General features: G+C 35.1%; 1 protein-coding gene across 12 annotated transcripts in view; it reads left to right on the top strand.

The window, feature by feature from the left end:
* ATF2 (activating transcription factor 2) overlaps window positions 1-25,939 on the top strand; it is a 91,645-nt gene that overhangs the window by 47,449 nt on the left and 18,257 nt on the right. For 9 of the 12 annotated variants that reach the window (XM_074009490.1, XM_074009486.1, XM_065525671.2 and 6 more), the window contains 7 exons: window positions 646-764; window positions 895-1,023; window positions 4,095-4,273; window positions 4,851-4,965; window positions 7,333-7,419; window positions 20,507-20,656; window positions 24,832-25,038. In XM_074009490.1, coding sequence (XP_073865591.1) covers window positions 646-764; window positions 895-1,023; window positions 4,095-4,273; window positions 4,851-4,965; window positions 7,333-7,419; window positions 20,507-20,656; window positions 24,832-25,038 — 986 coding nt within the window. Of the gene's footprint in view, window positions 1-645; window positions 765-894; window positions 1,024-4,094; window positions 4,274-4,850; window positions 4,966-6,529; window positions 6,567-7,332; window positions 7,420-20,506; window positions 20,657-24,831; window positions 25,039-25,483; window positions 25,558-25,939 lie in introns of those variants that run through there. The other 3 variants (XR_012421247.1, XR_010579929.2, XM_074009492.1) reach the window with 2 other exon arrangements.

Genomic DNA, 25,939 nt, shown 5'->3' with positions numbered 1-25,939 from the left:
AATTAAGCTAGAACATTCTGGAGGCATGTGACTCACACATACCCCTTGTATCTAGCTTGTAAAATGCATTTAATTAGAAAATTAGTTTCAGTAGATAGTGGCAAAAAGAGGGTTTGTTGTTTTAGGGCTGTTTTAACTTTTTTTTTTCTTTCTTACAATATTTTTATCTGCCTAATAAAGATTCTCTTTTATCTTAGTTTGCTTTCATATAGCGTATGAACAACTAGTGGAAGAACCAAGTTAAAGCAGATATATATGCTCTTATCCTAGTTTTCCCCAAATTTCATTTATTTAAATAATTGTAGTTTTTAATAATGTAAATTTTGTAAAATTCTTTATACTGTGTTAGATAATAGTAGTTTATGTCTTGAGTAGAGGATGTTTATGCCATTCTACTCAAAGAGAAGCAGTGGACTAAGGAGCAAAAAGGACTTCTTTCCTACTTTCATAGTTCTTAAAATTGGAGGAAATATGAAGTACAGCAAAAATTTAACCAAATTTTGTTTGCTTTAAAGGAAGAGGTCTTTCCAAAGAGAGAATTAACAACTGACTGAACCAGTCCTGCTAATTTGTTAACTTAGTAGCTATATTTTAGAGTCTTAACATATTTAAATATGCATGATTACTTCTTGACATTTATTTCAGATCAGACCCCAACACCAACAAGATTCTTGAAAAACTGTGAAGAAGTGGGTTTGTTTAATGAGTTGGCAAGTCCATTTGAGAATGAATTCAAGAAAGCTTCAGAAGACGACATTAAAAAAGTATGTTGTAACCATGAAATTTAAAGAGTACTTCTGACAGAAAAGTAATCATAGTTTATACTTCCTGCTTTTTAAATTTAGACATACTGTTTTTGAACTTGTAACCTTTTCCTTATTATTTGAATTATAGATGCCTCTAGATTTATCCCCTCTTGCAACACCTATCATAAGAAGCAAAATTGAGGAACCTTCTGTTGTAGAAACAACTCACCAGGATAGTCCTTTACCTCACCCAGAGTCTACTACCAGTGATGAAAAGGTTAGAAATTTTTAGAAATACAAACTAAGGGGGAAGAACAGTACCCAAATAAAGTTTACTATTTAATCTCCACAAAATGTTAATGTATTAAATTCTATGTCAGCTTGCAATAGTTTTATATGTGAAAGCCTGTCAATACTCAGATATTTCAGGGTAAGAAGACTGCAGTTTTATTGTACACAGAAAAATTATAGGGGAGAACAGTCATGTTAGATGAAACTTATTTTTAAAAGATTTATGAATGTATAAATTTAACTTAATTTTTCTGGGTTTTGCTATTTTATATTTAGCTACTTTCATACAGTAACAGCTTAATTAAGAATCTATTCAAAAAATTATTTGAACAATGGTTTTATAGACTTTTACAGGATTAAGGGACTAGTTACTCAATCTTAGCAGTGGATCTTTGTAAGTGCAATTAGGAGGATGATGATACTAGCTTGAATACCAAGATAATCTGGGACCACCTGGGCTACAGTTGTGTTTTGAGTAACATTATTATGGGAACTTCTTGATCACTCTTTTGTTCACAAGCACATAGAATAAGCACATATTTATTTGGGAGTACCATGCAGGACACAGCGAAGAGGCAATATTCTTTTTTAGATTGTTATTCTAAAACTATACTTATTAATGGACTTCTGTCATGGCGGAGGAGCTAGAAATAAGGAAATACAGAAAAAATAACTTTTTGGCTAAGAATAAATGCTTTTTTTTTTTTTTTTTTTTGCAGTTTCTTTTTCTGATTTTAAAAGTACATTCTCCTTCTTCTCTAGGAATACAGAAAAATGAAAAGAAAACCAAAATCACCTATTAGCACATAATTGAATAAGATTACTATCTTGAAACATTTTTCCTAGATATATACATTTATAGGTACAAATATATAAGTGAATAAATAGAAGGATAGATGGATACAAAGATCCTAGCTTTGTTTTATATTGTGCTTTAGACGCTCAGTATTGATGAATATTTTCCCATGTCATTAGAGATTTCCCCAAAATGGTTGTACTTTATTTTATTATATGATATGTATTATGTTACCTTGTTCTTTTTGGACATAAAGGTTGTTTTCACATTATCACAGTTATTAGAAATGCTTTTTAAATCTCTGATATAAATCTTTTTTCCTAAAGAGCATTTCATTCTTTTCACACTTAACAGTTTTTCATTGTTCATGGCTGCTCCAGCATCTTTTAGGAGTATTCCTTCTTTCTGCATTCCCCAGTTGTTAGGCCCTCCTTGAGCAAGGTATACCATATGAAATTGATTAAAAAAAAAAAAAATCTGGAGCTCTTCTTCTTTCTTGATTTTCTTCCTAGGTGATCTCATCCAGACCCATAACTCTAATAAACATCTACATACTGATGACTCCCAAATTTCTATAGGCGTAGGTATCTCACCAGATTGCCATATTTATATCCAACTCCACCTTGACATCACCTTTTCTATGTCTAATAGACATCTTAAACTTAATAGGTCAAAATCAGAGTCCTTGATTCTTCCCCCAGTTTTCCCCATCTCAGTAAATTTTCTCCACCCATTTAGTTGTTCTAGCTGAGAATTTAGGGGTCATCCTTTATTTATTCTTTTCTTTTACACTGAAACTAATAGCATATTTTATCAGACCTGAATCTCATCCTCTATGTCTGTGTTCAGTGACACCACTTAAGCCCAAACCATCAATATCTTTTGTTTGGATTATTAACAGTTACCTTCTAACTGGTCTTCCTGCTTCTACCTCCAATCCATTTTCTATAAGATGACTTTTAATACATTAAACATGTCACCTGCTTAAAATCTTTCAGTGGTCTACCATTGTATTTAAAATACTTCACACTCCTTGGCATAAGTCCTCTTTTATCTGGGCTTGTCTACGCATCTGTCCTCACCTCATGCCTCTCTCTTGTGTTCATCAAATATTTGAAGCTTTTTCTTACCTCAGGACATGACATGTGGTATTGCTTCCTTGTCCCTACAATGAAATGCTTTCCTCCTTACCCTTTCATCGTCAGTTCAAATGCTGTTTTTGCAAAGAAGCTCACCTATTCTTACTATGCTATCTAAATTAACTGACTCTTCCTTACCCTCAGCTAATCTTTCACCCTTTGTTACGTTGCACATATTATTCTGTAACACTTAAGATTTACTACAATCTGAAATTTTGTTGTTTGTTTTACTTATTTATTGTCTCTTCCCACTAGTCTTTGAGAGCTTAAGTTCTCAACTTATTGAATAAATGAAGTTACAATAGTACTAGTTTATCCTTCCTATGTAGCTTAATAAGATTTTGATGATAAGTGGCACCATACAGGCCAATTCATAAAACACAATAGACCCAATGTATACACTGACTTATTTAAGGAATTCTGGGTAAAATCTTTTAAAACTTTTTGTTCTCTAATCTGTAAAGCCAGAGGAAATGCCGTCTTTAAGGTCTTGGCTGACAAATTCTGTTTTCCTAACTTGAAAGAGTTCACTCCAGTAATTATTTATTTTATATTCAAGATATCAGTATTACATGGCCTTTTGATATTGAGAAATTATTGATATAGATGAGGTAGCTAACTGAAATTAATTAAATTTGTATTGTATTGTATCTAAAAATTCTTATTTCTGTTACTTAATTTGTATCAGCCATAACACAGCCTCACTGGACCTGTTTCCTCTTTATACAGTATAATGAGGGAGGGGAAACTAAACAATCCCTTCTGGATTTTAAGTTCTGTGATTCTCTGAGAATGGATTATATTTTTATTTTTTATTAAAATTCTCTTGGTATCATAGCCAAGTTGCCTAGTCTAACTTATTTCTGGATTGACAGGAAAACAAGTTGTACTGAAAAAAAAAAAAAAAACCGTCTTTTTAAAAGTAAAATATTAATTGAACATTGCATTTGAATCTTTACAGCTCTTCTAAAATGTTCTTTTAATTAATTTAAATATTAATTTGCTTTGAGCAGTTGTTATTCTGTAGATGCTTTTAGAAGTGTGTTATATTCTGTTCACTAAGGTATGTGAATTGATTTGTATTTTTAAATGCCACCCTTTCTTGATCTCATTGTTAAATAGGAAGTACCATTGGCACAAACGGCACAGCCCACATCAGCTATTGTTCGTCCAGCATCATTACAGGTTCCCAATGTGCTGCTTACAAGTTCTGACTCAAGTGTAATTATTCAGCAGGCAGTACCTTCACCAACCTCAAGTACCGTAATCACCCAGGCACCATCCTCTAACAGGCCAATTGTGTAAGTGATTCAGGCCAATCATTGAACATGTACATGAACTAAGTTTGTTTTGTTACGATTTTTCCTAAGACATTTGATTATTCAAACCAAGATCTTAGTTTTGTATGTGTGTGCATGCTTCGAATTTTGGAAAAAGTACTTGCGTAGTCTTCTTTAATATAAATATTAACTAATAGAGTGGAAGATAAATACAACTAAAAATAAATATAGAATGCGAATTTAAGATAGTCTTGTTTTCATGCTGTTTCACTCAAAATATAAAATTACTCCATCACCAGATTCCATTTCTTTCAGTTCTTACTGGTAGCTCCCAAGAACTATCTGATGAGAATTTTTCTCATTTTACAAATTAGAGATTGTCCCAAGTAAATCCATAACTTTTCTCTTCTTTTTAATACTGCTACACAGGTTATGCATTTAAGATGCAATTAAAAATAAATTTTGCCATTTGCTTTGCTGTGGTTAGAAATTGTATTTTTAAATGATATGATTATAGGAGTAAAAATACTGTTGTATTTTTAAGAGACAGTTGGTATGAATCTCTTTTTTAAAATTTATCTTCTTTTGTTTCTCTTAGCCCTGTACCAGGCCCATTTCCTCTTCTGTTACATCTTCCTAATGGACAAACCATGCCTGTTGCTATTCCTGCATCAATTACAAGTTCTAATGTGCATGTTCCAGCTGCAGTCCCAGTAAGAAAGTTAGACTATTTAAATCTCTATCGCAAAACTGATCTTTGTAGTCAGAAAATAAACTTGACTGCTTGACTGGCTTATGAAATTGAATTTAACATAATATTGATTAGCAGTTGATAGTATTTATTTGTTATCATTGTAATAGCATATACCATTCAAAGTATTGCTATATTTTCTTCTACCCAAAATCTTATTTTTTTTTTATACTGAGATCTTCTTCAACCCATTTCAATTTGACTGGGCTTGTAGCATTCAAATATTAACACAGATTTCAAATTTTAGAAAGATATTTATTCTAGAATACTTGTCAGATAACTCTGTGGTATTTCTATTAGTATGGAAATTGTTTATAAAGACACACTCTGAATTTTTGTGGTCAAGTAGGGTTTGCAGAATCTTTGATAGCCCAATCATGTTAAAATCGAAATGTTCTAGCAAAATAATCTTTCACTTTCCCTGTGAAAAGATCCCCCAAAAAAGTTTTTTGTGGGGTGTGTTAAATATATAAATTTTGAAAGACATAGACAAAATAGTTAACTGTCTACTTATAATATGTAATAGTTTGGCCAGGCATAGCGACTCATACCTGTTGTAATCCTAGCATATTGGGCCGCCGAGGTAGGAGGATTGCATGACCCCAGGCTTTTGAGACTGCAGTGAGCTATGGATCCTGCCTGGATGACAGGGCAAGACCCCAAGTCAAAAAAAAAAAAAAAAAGTAATAGTTTAATGAACATTTAAAAACACATTGTTTGGAATGTGTGTTAGAAAATTGCTTTTTTCTTAATTGTATTTCATAAAACAGTTTTATTCAAACAAACTCTTCATTTATGTCTTTGACATTCAAGTTTTCATCCTGAGAACCACTTTTTGAGACATCTAGCACAGTTTCCAGAACACATTATTTTCATTTTCATCTAAAAATGAAAATCCCATGGCAAAACCCCATCTCTACAAGAAATAAACACAAATTAGCCAGTTGTGGTGGAAGCAACTGTAGAAGACTGAGGTGGGAGGATCACTTGAGCCTGGAGGTTGAGACTGTAGTTAGCCGAGGTTGCACTGCTGCATTCCAGGCGCGGCAACAAAGTAAGACCCTGTCTGAAAAACAATAAAAATAAAAATTATTTTAAAAAGCTTATAGTAAACATTCCAACACTCTTGTTGAGATTACCCCTAAGAATATTACTAGAATTAATGTTTGATTTTTTTTTTTTTTTTTTTTTTGAGACAGAGTCTTGCTCTGTCGCCCAGGCTGGGGTGCAGTGGCCAGATCTCAGTTCACTGCAAGCTCTGCCTCCCGGGTTTAGACCATTCTCCTGCCTCAGCCTCCCGAGTAGCTGGGACTACAGGCGCCCGCCACCTCGCCCGGCTAGTTTTTTTTTTTTTGTATTTTTTAGTAGAGACGGGGTTTCACCGTGTTAGCCAGGATGGTCTCGATCTCCTGACCTCGTGATCTGCCCGTCTCGGCCTCCCAAAGTGCTGGGATTACAGGCTTGAGCCACCGCGCCCGGCCTAATGTTTGATATTTATATCTTTTTTAATTAACTGATTCTTACAGGTGATCTTTTGAACTATCCAAAATTGCATTGATTGAGGTAATTTCAAGATAATGTGCCTTCTTTAAAAAGAACTTTGTTGTTCAAAATGCATTATTTGAGAGACTGTGAGGACTCAGATATAAGGTATCTTCTTCCTCTTTACTGAGGATATTTTTTTGAGGAGGGAAACATTCTTGCCTTGTATTTGAGATTCTTATTATCCTGTTACGTGTACTTAGTGATGAAAGCAACCTGAAATGAAAGAAAAGATAAGCTTTATTTATACAGTAACTGTGTTCACTCAGTGTTAGGTTTAAGAAAAAAAAAAAAGGAAAAAACCAAAATGGTAAAACCTGCTACATATTATTTGAGAAATTATTACAGTGTGTTATTTGTTATTACGTGGTATGTATAAGAAAATTCATTTTTTAGAAAATCTAAGTTCTTTGCTGAAATTATTTTTTATGCCTAAGTGTCACAAGTTTTGACATTCTTCCTTTCAGATTCAAAATGGACGTTTGACATATCTTTGAGAATTTTTGCATTAATCACTTTGACTATTACGAATTTCTAACAGGGACCATTAAGAAAGAAATTGTAAAAACTGAAGATTAGGAAAGCACATGTCTCAGAAATTGACAACTTTTGAAGGATAAGTCAGGATATAAGACCAAATAAGGATTTGGTATAGAGATAAAATCAGCTAGTGATAAATTTACAATGTTCTGATTCTTAAAGTCTCAAATTATTGTAACAGCAGTAAAGTACAAATCTCATTTTGAATATATTGTCTAGCAATTATTTTTCCTTATCTTATGCTTAGCTCGTTCGACCAGTCACCATGGTGCCTAGTGTTCCAGGAATTCCGGGTCCTTCCTCTCCCCAACCAGTACAGTCGGAAGCAAAAATGGTAAGCCAGATTTTGTACATTGCTTGAAGCTGTTTTGAATTAATGTTTTCACTAAAACCTGCTTCAAATATACAATTTAGATCACATTTTTATTAAGATATGGACTGTTTTATACTATAGGCGAACCACAAAATTTGAAAAAAATCTTCCTTTAGCGTAGTGAGTAGTTAGTGATACTTTAAAAAATAAGTGGGTAGATTAGAAGCTCTGTTTCTCATCACTTGTGGTTTGTCTGGCTTTTGCCTGTGGCTTTTTCTCCTCCTAGTGGAAAATAGGAGTATTACATCTGAAACTAGATGTGATCATCTGAAGGCAGTGCTGCTAATAATGATGAGTGGTTTTAACAGTATTAAAAAGAATTCTGAAATAGTGTACAAGTGAGCAAACATGATACATATAAAGAAAACCATTTTTTTCTGTTGTGCTGTTTAGATGCTATTAAATTAATGTTTAGATGTGTATTTTAATTTTAATCCTAATTCCACTATCCACTACCTTTAATTAAGCAACTTTAACTTTCCTGACATTACATTTCCTCATCTGTAAAATAAAAGGATTAAGCTTTGGTTTCTGGGGTACTTCTTAACCCTAAATCCTATAAACTTTCTAATTTTCTTAGTAGAAGATTTGACGCTTCTATTTTTTAAAATCAGGCCCGGGTGCGGTGGCTCACACCTGTAATCCCAAGCACTTTGGGAGGCTGAGGTGGGCAGATCATCTGAGGTAAGGAGTTCAAGACCAGCCTGGCCAACATGGTGAAACCCCGTCTCTACTAAAAATACAAAAATTAGCCAAGCATGTGGCACACACCCTGTAATCTCAGCTATTCGGGTGACTGAGGCACAAGAATTTGCTTGAACACTGGAGGCTGAAGTTGCAGTGGGCCAGGATCGCACTATTGCGCTCCAGCCTAGGTGACAGAGTGAGGCTCTGTCTCAAAAATAAAATAAAATAAAAATCAGCATCATTCTCCTTGCTGTGTTATAATACAATAATGTCAGTTAATTAATAACATCAATTGGGTAGATGTTAATGTTCTATATCATAATAGGGCTAATAACAGCAATTAATGTATCTTTAGGTAATCAGTAGATTAGTAGTTATTAGACACCCTCTGTTTGCTTCAGTTATTTGCTAGGCACTATACTAAATACAAATTTTTACATGCTAAAACATATTGCAAAGCTGAATTTTTTTTTTTTTTTTTTTTTTTGAGATGGAGTCACTCTGTCGCCCAGTCTGGTGTACAGTGGTGCAATCTCAGCTCACTGCAACCTCCACCTCCCGGATTCAAGCAATTCTCCTGCCTCAGCCTCTTGAGTAGCTGGGATTACAGGTGTTGCACCATCATGCCTGGCTGATTTTTGTATTTTTAGTAGAGACGGGGTTTCACCATGTTGGTCAGACTGGTCTCTAAATCCTGACCTCGTGATCCCGCCGCCTCAGCCTCCCAAAGTGTTGGGATTACAGGCATGAGCCACCGCACCCGGCCTGAAAAATTTTTACTACTATTCTCCATTAGTGCAGACAATCAGTCAGAAATTTGCACAGGACACCTGTTTTAGCAATAAAACTTACATATTATCTGAATGAACAACAGTTGGTTCATTCAAGAGTATAAAAATTAGATGGTTATTAATTGTCAGAGAAGACCCTAAAAACCCAAGGAGGAAATTTTTCACATCGTAGTATGTTCAGGTCAGAGCTTTGGAAATACTAAGATGAATCTTCTTCACTTGATAGCATAGGAGCTTCACCAGGGGCATTTTTTGCACTTCCCATTTTAGTATACTGTATTGATGAAAAATTCAATTTAATTTACCCTGCAGTGGGAACTGAGTAGAGCAGATATAGATGTTAAAAGGAGATCCTGTTATTGTGTACTGCATCTAAAAATACTTTTACATATTAATTGGACTTTTTTCTATAAATTAATTCAAAAGGAACAAATCCAATTTTAAGAAATACCTTTGCCTGCAAGAGTAGGCCATATTTTTAGAAACTCTTGAACTTTATACTTAACCTAAATAACTGTTTCTTTTAGGTCATCAGGAAATTAAATTAAAAAGAATAAAAGTTTCTCTGTTTCCCATCAGTCCACTCCATCTATTCTGATGTTTGTAACCAAAAGTTTCTCTCTTTCCCATCAGTCCACTCCGTCTATTCTGATGTTTGTAACCATAGATGAATTATAGAATTTCATATAGTCACTTTATACTCTTATGTCCAGCTCAGCATGTCTCAGATTTATCCATGTTGTTGAGTGATCATAGTTTGCTTCTTTTTATTGCTGAGTGGTATGTGAATATACCACAATTTCTTTGTCCATTCTCCTGTTCATGGACACTTCAGTGGTTTCTAGTGTTTAGCTATTGTGAATAAAGCTACTATACACATTCTTATATAACTCTTTTCGTGGCCATATATTTTCATTTTATTGATTAAACAGCTAAAAGTAGAATTGCTGAGTCAGAGAGTAGGTATGCATTTAACTTTATAAGAAATTGCTAAACCTTTACCCAAAGGTTTACATTCCTAGCAGCAGTGTATGGGAATTCCAGTTGTTACCACATTCTTGCCAACATTTAGTTTTCCCTGTCTTTTTTTTTTTTTTTTTTTTTTTTTAATTTATTTATTTATTTTATTTTTTTTTTTAAAATTTATTTATTATTATTATACTTTAAGTTGTAGGGTACATGTGCATAACGTGCAGTTTTGTTACATATGTATACTTGTGCCATGTTGCTGTGCTGCACCCATCAACTCGTCATTTACATCAGGTATAACTCCCATTCCCTGTCTTTTTAATCATAGACATTCTAGAGCTGTTTAGCAGTGTCTCATAGTTTTAATTTCCGTTTCCTTTTTGGCCAGACATTAGTTGTGGGTCTTTTGCCCATTTAAAAAATTGTGTTGCTTTTCTTTTATTGATTGATTGATTGAGACGGAGTTTGGCTCTGTTACTCAGGCTGGAGTGTTGTGGCATGATCTTGGCACACTGCAGCCTGGATCTCTCAGCCTCCAGCGATCCTCCTGCCTTAGCCCCTCAAGTAGCTGGGACTACTTGTATTTTTTTGTAAAGATTGCTGTGTTGCCCAGGCTGGTCTTGAACTCCTGAGCTCAGGCAATCCGCCCTCCTCGGCCTCCCAAAGTACTGGGATTACAGGCACGAGAGCCACCGTGCCCGGCCAATTGCTTTTATGATTGCATTGTTATTTTTATTTATTTATTTATTTTTGAGACAGAGTCTCGCTCTGTCTCCCAGGCTGGAGTGCAGTGGCACAATCTCAGCTCACTGCAACCTCTGCCTCCAGGGTTCACACAGTTTTCCTGCCTCAGCCTCCCGAGTAGCTGAGATTACAGGCTCCCGCCACCACATGCAGCTAATTTTTGTATTTTTAGTAGAGATGATGTTTCACCATGTTGGCCAGGCTGGTCTCGAACTTCTGACCTTAAGTAATCTGCCTACCCCAGCTTCCCAAAGTGTTGGGATTACAGGCGTGAGCCACTGCACCTGGCTGGAATTCCTTTTTTTTTTTTTTTTTTTTGGACAGTCTTTCTCTGTCACTCAGGCTAGAGTGCAGTAGCACGATCTTGGCTCACTGTAGCCTCCCTGTCCTATGTGTAAGTGATTCTCCCGCCTCAGCCTCCTAGTACCTGGTGTTACAGTCCACCCACCACCACACACAGCTAATTTTTGTATTTTTAGGGATGGGTTTCACTATGTTGGCCAAGCAGGTCTCAAACTCCTGACCTAAGGTGATCCACCCGCCTCAGCTTCCCAAAGTGCTGGGATTACAGGCGTGAGCCTCTGTACTCGCCTGGAATTCTTTATTTATACTGGACATAAGGTTTTTTTGTTAGAGAGAAAGATACATATATTTCTACTGTCTGTTTTGTGTTAGTCTGTAGCTTGCCTTTATTTTTCTTAATGGCATGTTTATACTCCCATTGACTATTACTTTTGTCTTTAATATTTGTTTTCTCCTGGTTAATTAAACTTAATTTGCTTATCTTTTTTGGGTTTCTTAAAGTAGAAGCTTAGATTATCAATTTAAATCCTTTTTTCTAATATAGACATTTAAAGCTATAAAATTTCCTCTGTGTACAAATTTTGATATGCTATGCTTTTATTGTCATTACTTCTTTAATTCCCCTGTGATTTCTTCTTTGACCTGTGAGTTATTTAGAAGTGCACTGTATAATTTCCAAGTATTTCAAGGCTTTTCTATTTATCTTTTTCATATTGATTTATATTTTAATTACATTGTGGTTTGGGAACTTACCATCTTTGGTATATTTTATTTTCCTTTATTTCATTTTCTAATAGATCATAGCTATTTATTTCAGCTCATTTGTGAAACAGTAGATATTGTTATGCTGGTATAGTAACATGAACTGGTAACTTAAAATGTGAGTGTACTGGATAAGGGAATTCTGGTTACTTGAGGTTTTTTTGTTGTGTAGAAATTATTTCACACTTCAATATTCTTTTCATATTAACAACATCATTTAACAACTATTTCTATCAGTTGTTACATGGCAAACATTTCTTGGGTTCTAAGAAATTCAATAGACATGATCTTAAATTTTGAGATTTTTTCTTGCAAATGTGTTCAGTGACCATCAGGAGAGTCAAAAAAGAATGTTCTCCTAAGAAGACTGTTACGATTTTTTTTTTTTTTCTCCAGCATGTGTAGCAATTAGGATTATATTTTATCAATGAGGTATTTTGTTTTGGGTTTTGATTTTACATATTTTTTGGGGGGAGGGGGAAGATTTTAATGCCCTTGATGGTGAGTGGTACACCTAATGATTATTCAGGTACTACTTTTAAAACATAATATAAGATTTATTAAGATTATAAGTTTAGAAACCTAGTTCTTTCCTAAGTTCTCAAGGCAATTTACATGTATAGTTATGTAATGATTGCTTGTCAAAGAGCTTAAAGTATAATCTTAAACACGCTAAGCTGGGCCGGGCGCGGTGGCTCAAGCCTGTAATCCCAGCACTTTGGGAGGCCGAGGCGGGCGGATCACAAGGTCAGGAGATCGAGACCACGGTGAAACCCCGTCTCTACTAAAAATACAAAAAATTAGCCGGGCGCAGTGGCAGGCGCCTGTAGTTCCTAGCTACTCAGGAGGCTGAGGCAGGAGAATGGCATGAACCGAGGAGGCGGAGCTTGCAGTGAGCCGAGATCGCGCCACTGCACTCCAGCCTGGGCAACAGCGTGAGACTCCGTCTCAAAAAAAAAAAAAAAAAACACGCTAAGCTGTGTACTCAATAATTCTCAATTATCTGACTTTCTCAAGTACTTTAATAATTCTTAAATTTAAGTAAACTTACAGTGTTTTGTTACATAGTTTTTGATACATAGTTTTCTTATATATTCATTATTTAGAAGCTTGCTTAAGATTATCTCAGCACTTACAACTAAAATCACAAGCCCAAGTCAATCTCTTAATTAAACATTTTCACTTAAAGTCCAAGGGAAATACATTACTCCGCTTGGCAAATTAGACACTTTTAGAATGTAAAATACCAAATAGTTATAGTTTATTTGAAATTAAAGTTTGAAATTAAAATGTCAGTGGTATTGGTTTACTTTTTTAAGCTTCAGTGGGCTTAAGAAGACTCACCAAATAAACAATTCTGTCATCCCAACTGAAGAATATTGAAGATGGGTTCATATCCCAGTGCACAGAGCTTTCTTAATGACCAAATAAATAGTCACAGAACTTGATTCTTTCGTGCCTTAAATATAGAACTCCAAGTCCACGTTCTCCAAATAAGTGGTTCCCAGCTCACATTCCCTAGATTCATGTTACACCTTAAATGATTTTTCTGACCCTACACCTGTTTGCACACCGCCCCCCCTAACCCACCACCACCTTAAAACTTGTAATTTCTTCTTTTACTGCTTTTGTTGGATTGTACTTTGTTGTTTTCAGGTCTTTGAAAGTATTTTAAACATCATCCTTTCAGGATTCTGCATGGACCTTTGTGATGACAATCTGTTAATAACATGCTGTATATTGTAGCAGTAGTTCTGCTAAAATGACCTGTGGTTAAAAATAACTTAAGAGAATAATGGGATTGGAACATGGAAGAATGAGTAGCACACTACAGCTGAAGAGAAATTTACTTTGTATGCTAACATAGCCAAGGATGCTTTTGTAATTCCCTGATTTTCAGATGTTCAGTGCCTTTCCAGGAAGATATTATGTATGCATTGTGTTTGTGTGTGTTGTGAATACTGAAATAAGATCTTTCTTTTCTACTAACAACAACAACAAAAAATTCACAGTAAGCTTGTGTTTTTTAATTTTTAAGAACTTTAAGCCTTTGGAAAAGTAAGAATGTGTTAAAGAAATGTCGATAGGGCCCGAAAAATGAAAGACTGTCTAGTACTTTTTAATACAACAGAAAAATTCCCAGGATATAATTTTCTACAGAATTAGACTATTTGTCACCAAATTTTGGTTTAGGGGTTTTGTCACTAAGCACGTAAATCATATTACTCTTCTAATAAAACAGTTTTCTTTTGTAATATTTGTAATCAAAAAGCAACCGTTCTGAATAAGAAAATGTTAATCATCTGGGGATTTTAAGATTTAGGAAAGTATTTAAATAGTATCCTCCAGAATCTTTTTTTTTTTTTTTAAGACGTGTGACAAACTGAGAAATATCTTTGCACACAGTGGGTAGCCAGTAGGTTTTCTGCAGGGGTTTCTACTGAAAGCTGACAGAGGGCATCTTGGCAAATGTTCAGAAACCTACATTAACTTGGTTGGGCCCTGCATGGAACCTCATGTTCAGCAGAATTCTTCTGACCTGCCTCTTCATGCCGAGCTAATCAGCAAACACCTAATGAGCCCACTCCAAGGAAACAGACCCTCTCTCAACCTACTTGATTTTCATATGTTCTCTGGGGGTGGGGAGACAAGATTTCATGAGGACTGATGATGCTGCATAGACCACAATAATGATAATTAACTTGCTGAATTTAGAAGATTATGCTGTTAATTAGTTGCAAAATAAAGATAAGTAATAGAGCAGCAGATGGTAGGATAACACCCAGGAGAAGGAGGGTTATTACTCTGATGAGCTTTTGTGGCACATATGAAATATGGATCTGACTTTTTCATAAATTGTTTCTAGAGAAGATTATCTTTTTTCTTTGAACTATGATGGAGTACTTTGTTCCTACCAAGTTCTGACAGATGTGATAAAATTTATTTTCAAGGGTGCAACATAGAACTTGAATGACAAATTATTTCTAGGAGATCACCTCTTAAAGCAAATGTATCAGATTGGTCAGCACAGCAAATTATTCATCCCTTAATTAATTGAAACAATCTGTATCTCTCTAAGAAAAAAAATTTTCAATATGGTAGTTGAACTTTACATCACTGAAAATTAAACATTAAAATATTGATCTGTTTCATAGAAATAAAGACATTTTTGTTTATCAAAGTCTACCTTTAAATTAAAATTATGCCTAAGTTTTCTTGTACATGTTGGATAATGTAGACCTTGTAAAGTCCTCCTTTTGTTTTTTGGGGGTTTTGTTTGTTTGTTTTTTGAGTCAGGGTCTTACTCTGTTGCCCAGGCCAGAGCTCACTGCAGCATCAAACTCCTGGGCTCAAGCAAACCTCCTGCCTCAGCCTCCTGAGTAGTTGGTACTACAGGCATGCACCACCACACCTGGCTAATTTTTAAGTTTTTTGTAGAAATGGAGTTTTACCATATTGCCCAGGCTAGTGTGGAACTCCTGGACTCAAGCAGTCCTCTTGGCTTCCCAAAGTGCTGAGATTACAGGCATAAGCCATCACACCCCACCTTAAATCTTTAATTTTTGTGAGTGCTCAATCTTTATTTCTCAGAGTACTTAATCCTTATTTACATATATTAAATTTGTCCATTGAGAGAGATTTTGATCTTAGTAATGGACTGACCAATATCAGATGCTTGACTTAATTGATCACTAATAGATTTAGAAAATTTAACATTAGACTAGAGCTCCAGTTTGGCAAAGCTTTTGTTTAAAATATGTTCAGTTAACTGTGAGTCAAGAAGTAGAATTTCTGGTTTTATCTCTGCTAACTGTGATTCTGGGAAGTAACTTCAGTTTTTTGGAGTTTCTATATCTGTAAGATAGTGATTGGACTACTTGACTTTCATTATCTCTGCTAGCTCCAAAATTCTATTGTAAAATAGATGTTCATTACATTTATATGTATTTTCATTTATTTTTCTTTAAACCAAAGTATTTGGCCTTCTTCAAATGCTCCTAACAAATATGTATGGCTGGATTGTAGATATCCTTACATTAATTGTAAAATTTATATGAATGATACTTAGTGACTGCTTTTTTGACCTAATTCTAATTTTTTTAGCATATGTGCATTTTTGTTGTAGTTTTAGAAAAATTAATGGACAGTTTAGAACAGTGTTAATTAACCCTTTAAATCTTTTTCTTCTGTTGTATACCCACTGGCATACTTTTCAACTCAGACCCATTGTAATCAATGTAACAGCATGGAGCAAACATTAGAGCTTCCTCACTGGATGAGTACTGTATACCCTAGGGCAGTCAAGGAAGGATAATGAATGGATACTGATGCTGCTTTTAAGTGCTCTATAAGGTAGTAACTTGCCCTACTAAAGATTATTCAAGAGAGTGATGTTTATGTATTTCAGGCTCCCCTATGTGCAGTTACTGTATTTCATTAATTCTGAGAGTTAAGCTCTTCACTGTAAAACTTTAAATGCTCTTCAATTCTATGATGATTTCTACCTAAGGACTTAAAAATGTTTTCCCAACACATAATTTACTAAGCCTCACATTTCTACCTCTAGTTATGTCTGTGCACATTTTAAAACTAGAAATGAAAGCCCCAATGTATCACTATAGACTAGTTACTAGTCATTGTATTTTGATGTCTAACATTCTATTTATAAAATATGTAAATATGCAGACTTATGACCTCCCAAGACTGTCTCCCTTTGTTCTGACCCACACTTTTCCAACTCAGGTCTTTCTACTTTAAATACTTCTTCATCATTTTCCTGAGTATTCCTATCTGATTCTAGCCAGCTACTACTTTAGTCCCTCATTTAATTTCAGTTTTAATCCATCCACTTCCACATTATCCCATCAATTATTAGGGTCCTAATTGCCTATGTTTTAGCTACTAATATAGTTGTTTCTGATTGTTTATAAAAGGAACTAGGAATCTTGTCTTGATTCTGAAAAATTCAGTTTTTGGTATGGTCTTGAGCATGTCTCTGTCAGGAATGCTTGCTTGTTCCCCGGTGCCGTAAAGAAATAGCACGTGAACATGAATTTAATTTCCTCAGCAAGGCCAGTTTTTTTACTTTCTGCAGAAAGGGTACACTCGCCAGCAGTTTTCCCACAAGAGTACACCAAACAAAGGAGACAGGGTCATTTATAACCTGACGCGTCCACCCTACAGCTGTGTGTGTTTTCTGTTGACTGGAACGGGACCTCACATTCTGTATTTGTCCCGATTGGCTAGCAACTTAGAACTTTTTATTTTTTTTTTTTTTTTTTTTTTTTTTTTTTTTTTTTTTTTTGAGACAGAGTCTCGCTATGTCGCCCAGGGTGGAGTGCAGTGGCCAGATCTCAGCTCACTGCAAGCTCCGCCTCCCGGGTTTTTACGGCATTCTCCTGCCTCAGCCTCCCGAGTAGCCGGGACTACAGGCGCCCACCACCTCGCCCGGCTAGTTTTTTGTATTTTTTAGTAGAAACGGGGTTTCACCGTGTTAGCCAGGATGGTCTCAAACTCCTGACCTCATGATCCGCCCGTCTCGGCCTCCCAAAGTGCTGGGATTACAGGCTTGAGCCACCGCGCCCGGCCACAACTTAGAACTTTTTAAAGCAACAAAGGCAGAGGATAATAAAGGAAGGAGAAAGTAACTTGTGGGATCCTGAGAAAGGTAAAAACACCTTCAAATAAGGAAGAGGAACAGGCTATGACCTAATGCTTGCTTGGACCAGTATAAGCATGCCAGGGCATATATTTAGGCTAAATTGTGGGAGCTAAGAACATAAAGTACATTGATTTCTTTATTACAGCTAGCAGATATTTAAGAATATTAGCACAGGTCTTTGAATAAATTTTGCTTCTAAGAGAAGTTACTATTTATTCCTAATTAGATGGGAGGAAAGTCTTTGAAGAAGAACCTCTAGTTTTTACATCTCACATATAAAATATGTCTGGGATCAAAGTAATGCTTAAGATGACCCTTAAGGACATTTTGAAAATTCAGAAACATAGAAACTCTCCTGATTCTTTGGACCTCCGTACTAAGAAAATAGAGGCCTCAATAGTATTCTTAAAGAAGTAAGGAAACATCTGAAAAATTCTTTTACAAGTCAGATAGTTTTACATGTTACATTTGTTTTTCAACTCAACTCTGCAAGGAAGTTATTATTCCAAGTTTTATAGGTAAAGAAATTGAGACTCAAAGATCAATGTTAAGTTCAAAGTCACAGATAGTTTGAGGTGGAGTTAGGTGCTGAACCTAAAGTGTATTCTCAGCTGTATAAGACCATAGTACATTGCATGTTCTAATCAGTGAAAGCACCAAGATACTACATAAGTGGTAATTGTTATAATTCATGAAGAAGTAGTCTGTCAGAAAAGAGGGAGAAAACATGACTGATCCTGGCTTAGCAGTTGCAGTTAACAGGTTTGGCACTCTCAATCCTTATGATTGTCTTTTGAATCATTAAGCCACAAAGCTTCAGACTCTCTTTCTTGATCTTTCCCTGTGTTTTCTGGTAGCACCAAGGATAAAGTATGCAGCATGGTGCCATGGAAATATTTTGAACTTGAAATTGAAGAGATCTAGGTTTATATCCAGAATTTGAACTAGCTTAACAGCTCTGCATCCTTGAGCAAATGATACCTAGTTTCCTAAAGTGTAAAATGGGGATACTATACAATTAAAAACTCATTAAAAAACTACAGATAATATAGATAATACAGATAATAGATAACACAGATAATACACAGGTGAATCTCAACTGCATTGTGCTAAGGGAAAGAAGCCAGATTCAAAAGGCCATACAATGTATGTTTCCATTTATATGATCTTCTGGAAGAGACAGAACTCTTGGGATCAGAAAATAGATCAGTGGTTTCCAGGGCCAGGGAGGAGAGTATGACAGGAAAGAGCATGAGGATTTTGTTATGGTAAAACTGTTATGTATCCTGATTGTAGGGTAGGTTGCATGAGTGTATTTGTTTGTTAAAATTCAATAGAGGCCGGGCGCGGTGGCTCACTCCTGTTATCCCAGAACTTTAGAAGGCGGAGGAGGGTGGATCACCTGAGGTCAGGAGTTGCAGACCAGCCTGGCCAACATGAAAACCCCGTCTCTACTAAAAATACAAAAGTCAGCCGGGCGTGGTAGCATGGGCCTGTAATCCCAGCTCCTCAGGAGGCTGAGGCAGGAGAATTGCTTGAACCATGGAGGTGGAGGTTGCAGTTAGCTGAGATCATGCCACTGCCCTCCAGCCTGGGTGCAGGAAGAGACTCCCTCTCAAAAAAAAAAAAAATTAATGGGATTGTACACTAAACAGAGTTAACTTGCTATGCGTAACTTATATCTCAAGAAAACTTTTCTTTTTACAAATTGACTTTATTTTAAAAATCACACCCAGAATATACAGTGATTCGCAAGAGAGAGAAAAAATGTCCAGTAACATTTGTTCATGCATAATTACTGCCTCAGTTAAAATTCTGGTGATCTTTTCATATATGCTTCAGATTTTATGGGATCTGGATCACATAGTAAGAAGATAGGCCTAGATGAAAAGAAAGAAATTACAAGTCTTGAAATAGTTATAAAAATTTCTGAATTTTTCTTAGTTGAAGTGAATGGAAATACTTGTACTAGTATTATTTGGGGATCTTTTTCAAAAGCTCTTCTCTCACTCACCCCTTTCTGCTATACTCAGGGAAGGAAGAAAGGAAAAGATTGCCAAGAATATGTGTTCTTAACACTTAACACCCCAGACAGTTATTTACTTCTGAGAAGTTTGGGAAACACTGGGTAGGCTGCAACATAGTTCTCACGTCTCTGTCTCTCTCTTTTGTCTCTAACTCGCACTCGCTCTCACTCTCTTATTAGCCTCCATCCCCCTCAAAGATGCACCTTTATAAGAATCGTAGGAAAGTGTAGTATATATAACTCTGACTCCAATTTCTATAATAATGTATATTTGGGGCCCAAGAACTACATCTTAGTTATTAAGAACAGTATCAGCAATAATAGTCTCAGGTCTGTGGGATCCCCGAAGTCCCTTTCATTGCTAAGGTACTGTGGTATGATTTATCTTTGCAAATTATTTCATATTTACAGATCGTAACAATAAAACCACCTTAAAGATCACATATGACCATTTTCACTAAAGAAATCAATTTCTATCAGTTAACAAGTGTTTATTTTATACCTATGTATCAAATAATTATACCATTTGCTAAAAGGAATACCCAAAAGTATAAGATAATCTCTGCTCTTAAAGAGCTTACTAACTGGTTGGGAGATAAAATAGTCATATATGACAAATTTTTATTGATAGCATAATAAGCTTCACTGAAATTGTATCTTGAGAAAGTGGTAGACATAAATATCTGGGGCCTCATTCTAATACTAGATCTATCATGCTCTGAATGTGAGTCCAATACAATCCAATAATTAACTGGCAAACTGCAACATCAAAAGAGAACTAGATCTGCTTACTGGGGACAGGAAAAACCTAAGAGAGAGAAACTCAGCTGTAGGTTCTAGGAGGAGGCTCAGTTTGTCCCCATTTGATCTCTGTTTGCAGATTTGGTGCCAGTGCTTACTTGGCCAATGACACGATGTTACATTTTTAAGGCCTTTATTATTATTTTCTCAAAATTCACTAGAAACAGCAAAATACATAATCCTCTAGTAGTACTAGGCAAAAAGACTCAAGGAAACTACCTAAGATCTCACTGTTTGTCTTACCGATATTCATGATGATCTTTAAGGACTTAAAAAAAAATTTTAATGGTGTTTGCATTTCAGAGATTAAAAGCTGCTTTGACCCAGCAACATCCTCCAGTTACCAATGGTGATACTGTCAAAGGTCATGGTAGTGGATTGGTTAGGACTCAGTCAGAGGAATCTCGACCACAGTCATTACAACAGCCAGCCACATCCACTACAGAGACTCCGGTATGTGTGTTGTTTTTATTATTCAGCACTCTGTCATCTTTAAACAGACAAGTACAGTATAACTTATGACTTATTTAAAAAATATTATTCTGGTCATGTTGTTATTCCAAAGGGGTATCAAAAGCCTTAGGAAAAGGTAGCTCAGTGTACAAGAATTGATACAAAAATAAACATAATAGAGCGGTTGTTCTGTTTAGGACACCTGTAACTATTTCTGTGGGTGTCCATATATGTTGGTCTGACGTGGCACGATTCTTTTTAAAGAAAATATCTTTTTCTGTTGATTTTAGGACAGTGAAACTAAATACTGCTTTGAGAAATTTCCTTTACTCTCTGTTTCCTGATTGAGGAAGTTTATAGAGTTATGACTTTGGAAAATAGTTATATAACTAGAAAAATAATATTAGAACCTTATAGTGAGAAGAATGAAATTGTATCTTGTTTTCTTATTGTCCAAAACTACAAATTTGACATAAACCATAACTAATAACACTAGATATTTTTTCTTGCTGTGGCATAAACAGGTTTGATTTGACCTATTCTCCTATGTAACCAAGGTATTGAGGTTATAGGAAAATTTAATAGGTTAAGTTCTGTAAATTTTATAGACAATAACTTCTTTGTTAAGGGATGCTGTGTTCTTCAGAAATGTATATAACTAAATCTTATGTTCTTTTTCAAGTAGCAAAACTAAGATTTCTAAAGAATCTTTTTGGATCTCGTCTTAAAAAATTATTGATTTTGCTTTTTCCTAAAATGCCATATGTTTGTGATTACAATGCATATCATATTTTAGTATTGTGTTGCCATGTACAACCATTAAAGTGTGTATGTCCCAAAGAGGCAGATGTTTTTTTCTGTTTCCGATACTAGCAGAACAAATAATTCTTGTTTCTGCTTTTAATATTTGCTCACTCATTGTAAAACATTACTCTTTGTTATTTATTTGTATAAGTAACCTTATCTCACTTGTAGGTAATCAGAAGTCTTTTAGAGAAATATGTAGATAAATATTCACACACATACACACATATGTAGGTATTACATTACTAACATAAATCAAATGGTTGCTGAATTAAAACTTGTGAAACATCACCAAAGGAGCAAATACGCTTTATGGCAGCTGTTTATACTGGAGACCCCTTTCACTTACCTCTAGTCTGTGACTGCCTGTGAGATGATTGATATTGTTATATGCCTGCAGTGCCTTTCTAATTCTTTCTAGTAAAGGATTATTGTACTCCTGTTAAGTGTTTCAGAATTCTATTTAGACCTTTTATCTTTACTTGAAGAATATTAGCATTGGCATTAAAAAGCAAAAGTTTTCAATCAAAGAAACACACATAAACAAGTTTTAGATTGCCACCTAAGCATAAGTATTTACATAACTGCATCTTGTCTTTTAAAAACTTAACATAATGAAATGTAGTTGTGGTTGTCATCCACTAAACAGCTTAGGGACCAAAAGGGAAAATGAGAGGCTGAGTGATTGTGTATGTGTGTTAATGTTATACCTCAGGGTTTAACAATGTTTCACAGGCCATATGCAACCCATGGGTGTTTTTTTGTGGTCTGCAAGTTAAGTATGACTTTTTACATTTTTAAAGGGTTATTTTTAAAAAATGAATATAATTTATTTTTATTGTCCTTTCTTGTACTAACTATAGTTTTCCTGGATCTAATTTTTATTTGTATATTTATATGTTGTTGTATTGGATGGAAGCCCCATGAGGGCAGGACTTTATCTGTTTGTTCACTGCTATACTTAGTTTCTAGAATAGTTCCTATAAGTATTTTCTGAATGAAATGGAATGAATTAATCAATAGACATGGGACGAGAAGGAGCAGTATACACTTCTAAGAAGCCTCCAATCCTTGATAGGCATAAAGATATACAACTATAACTCTGAGTAGCAGAAATTAAGCTTCTGCTATTCTTCTAGTACTTATGATTAGTCTTTGCTGTAATGAGTTAAATCAATTAAAACCAAAAATAAACTGTTCTCTCTTATTCAGCCAGCTGAGTAAAAGAAAAAACCTACTATTCTCAGTAAGAAAAATAGGAGGATGTGGCTCACGCCTACAATCTCAGCACTTTGGGAGCCCTAGGTGGGTGGATCACCTGAGGTCAGGAGTTTGAGACCAGCCTGGCCAACCTGGTGAAACACCATCTCTACTAAAAATACAAAAGTTAAGCTGGGTGTGATGGCGGGCGCCTGTAATCTGAGCTACTTGGGAGGCTGAGGCAGGAGAATCACTTGAACCCGGGAGACAGAAGTTGCAGTGAGCCAAGATCACGTCATTGCACTCCAGCCTCGGCCACAGAGCGAGACTCTGTCTCAAAAAAAAAAAAAGGAAAATAGGAGAATGAAGAAAAAATTTCAATATTGCAAATCTTGAAGCCAACCATAGAAATATTTTTCTAAAACATTAAGTTACAATTACGTAGGTAAAAGAAACACTCTAATTTAAATGCTTAATCTTTATTACAATTAAAATACTACTTTTTTGAGACGGGATCTTCCTCTGTTGCCCATGCTGGAGTGCAGTGGCACAGTCATGGCTCACTGCAGCCTCGACTTCCCAGGCTCAAGCAGTCCTCTCCCACCTCAGCCTCCTGAGTAACTAGGACCACAAGCACATGCCGCCACACTTGGCTAATTTTTTAAATTATTTGTAGAGATGAGGTTTTGCTATGTTGCCCAGGTGTGAAATACTTTATAAATGAAATAACTCTCTCTGTAATGCTAGTTGTTTGGACAAAGAAATGATAACTTTATTTTTTGGAATTTTTTAGAGTGAAAAATAGTTTGGTAATTTACCTGCAGAATTTAACTTGAGCCTTATGTAAGATTTGTATTACATAGATTAGGAGAAAACAAATTTTCTTTGTGCATACCATTTTTAAATATAATAAATCATAGGTAAAAGATTGTTTTCAGGCTTCTCCTTTGGATTATGTGCCTATAGCCACAAAGTGTTCTTTTCTCTGCACCATTTCCAAGAGCTCATTTTCTTCTTTCTTTTTTTTTTGTATTTTTTGATGCTGAGTCTTGCTGTATTGCCCAGGCTGGCATGCAGTGGTGTTAATCTTGGCTTACTGCAACCTCTGCCTCCCGGGTTCAAGCGATTCTTGTGCCTCAGCCTCCCGAGTAGCTGGGATTACAGGCATGCACCACCACGCCCAGCTAAATTTTTTGTATTTTTAGTAGAGACAGGTTTTCACCATGTTGTCCTGGCTGGTCTTGAACTCCTGACCTCAGGTGATCCGCCCTCCTTGGCCTCCCAAAGTTCTGGAATTACAGGCATGAGCTACCACGCCCAGCCAAGAGTTCATTTTTTGACACCCATATTCATTTGTTCTGTGGCACAGTTTTGGGGTTCATGAAAGGCTTGAAGGTACCCATTGTTTTATAGTCTTAAACACTAGACAGTATTACTAGTGACTGAAGGTCTCCTTTTTTCTCTGGCTAATATGAGATAACCAAGCTGATTCACTGGGGAGCAGAGGGAATAATTAAAATGAAAATTAAGGTTCCTGTGGGATTCTCCCTATCAGAAAAATGAGCATTAATAAATACAAGAACTTGACCCTTAGAAAAAGACTGACCGTAAATTTCACGAACTGAAGAAAATCGGAATATACCAAAGAATATACATATTTTCACTTCATAACTTTAGAGAAACCAATTTTCTTTAAGAAAATTGACATTTAATATGAGATATTTTAACTTAAAAATAGCATAGAAATCTTGGTTTTCTATCATGAATTTAAATAGGAAGTTATTAAACATTTTGAGAAATTTATAATCAGCAGTTTTCCAGGGATTGAATAATACAATAAAATCTGTTAAAATACACTTGGAAAAATATTTCTATATATCATTTGTATCATATTTTAAATTTTTTCATATTTGTATGTAAATGAAAATATTATATATAAAGAATACATTTGCTGTGACATTGCATTAGTGAGAATTGTGTTATAGATAGCTCCTAACATAAGTATATTCAAGAAAGACGTTAAACCACATTTTCATATTGTCCCAACATACTGATGTATTCAACAAAACTTAGAAAATAAAATTGCTGTCCCCCTTTGACACCGTTTACTGCCTATGTTAATTCACTCACTAGATACAAATATAACAAGCTTTCATCTCTGTTTATAATAGGCTTCTCCAGCTCACACAACTCCACAGACCCAAAGTACAAGTGGTCGTCGGAGAAGAGCAGCTAACGAAGATCCTGATGAAAAAAGGAGAAAGTTTTTAGAGCGAAATAGAGCAGCTGCTTCAAGATGCCGACAAAAAAGGAAAGTCTGGGTTCAGTCTTTAGAGAAGAAAGCAGAAGACTTGAGTTCATTAAATGGTCAGCTGCAGGTAAGGTGCATATATGTGAATTTTGTTTTATTTCTTTTTTAATAATTGTGAACATAGCTTTTTTTTTTTTTTTTTCTAGTTGGGCCTCCATACATTTTAGGACATAATATTGGGTGTGTATGGAATCTATAGTAAATCATAGTTTTGTAAACCTGTTTGTTTGGATGCTGAGATTAAATAATATAAAGCTTTCAACACTGATACAATGAAGAAATTTAAAATATGTTTACCTGCGTACAGAAGTAGCTAAACTATCTGGTTTGAACTTTATAAAGTTGTGATATAAAGTGCAGAGAATTTTAAAATTTAAAAATATCACTGTTATTTCACTTTTCTTGTCTATTTTTTTGGTTTATAGCACAACTATAAAGTTGCTTCAGTAGCAGTTTTTGAATTCTTTCATTCTTTGAATTATAAATTTTGTTCTGTTTTGTTTTATTTAAAGTGAATATATTGCTCGTGAAAGGTGCCAGATTGACAGCTTTGGAAACTGAAGGACTCTAATTATCCACAGACCAGGTACACTATGGCCAGTGGCAGTACAGATCATTTCATACTGCCCTGCCAATGTGCCTCAGATACATTTCTTAAAACCTCATGGAGTATAAAGTTTTAAGGCAGCACCAAATCTGTTTCCTTTGTTTTTCTTCCTTCCTTTTGTTTTTGTTGTGTTTTTTCAACGTAAATATTCTCCCATATAATCTTAAACTACCAATTGATAAGTATCAACTAGAAAACTGATGTTAATAAATTGCACTTGTTATTAATCTAGCTAAATCTTCTGAATTATCCATACTCAGTTAAAAATGAATCTTTCTGTATAATCATAATTGATGGTAAGAGACCTGCTGTCTTCTTAAATCTGTCTTTAAGATATCACCAATATAATTGTCTGTTTAAA

This window comes from Macaca fascicularis, chromosome 12 (assembly GCF_037993035.2).
Source record: "Macaca fascicularis isolate 582-1 chromosome 12, T2T-MFA8v1.1".
NCBI lineage: Eukaryota > Metazoa > Chordata > Mammalia > Primates > Cercopithecidae > Macaca > Macaca fascicularis.
Note: the sequence above shows the minus strand (reverse complement) of the source record. Positions and strands in the feature narration are given on the sequence as shown.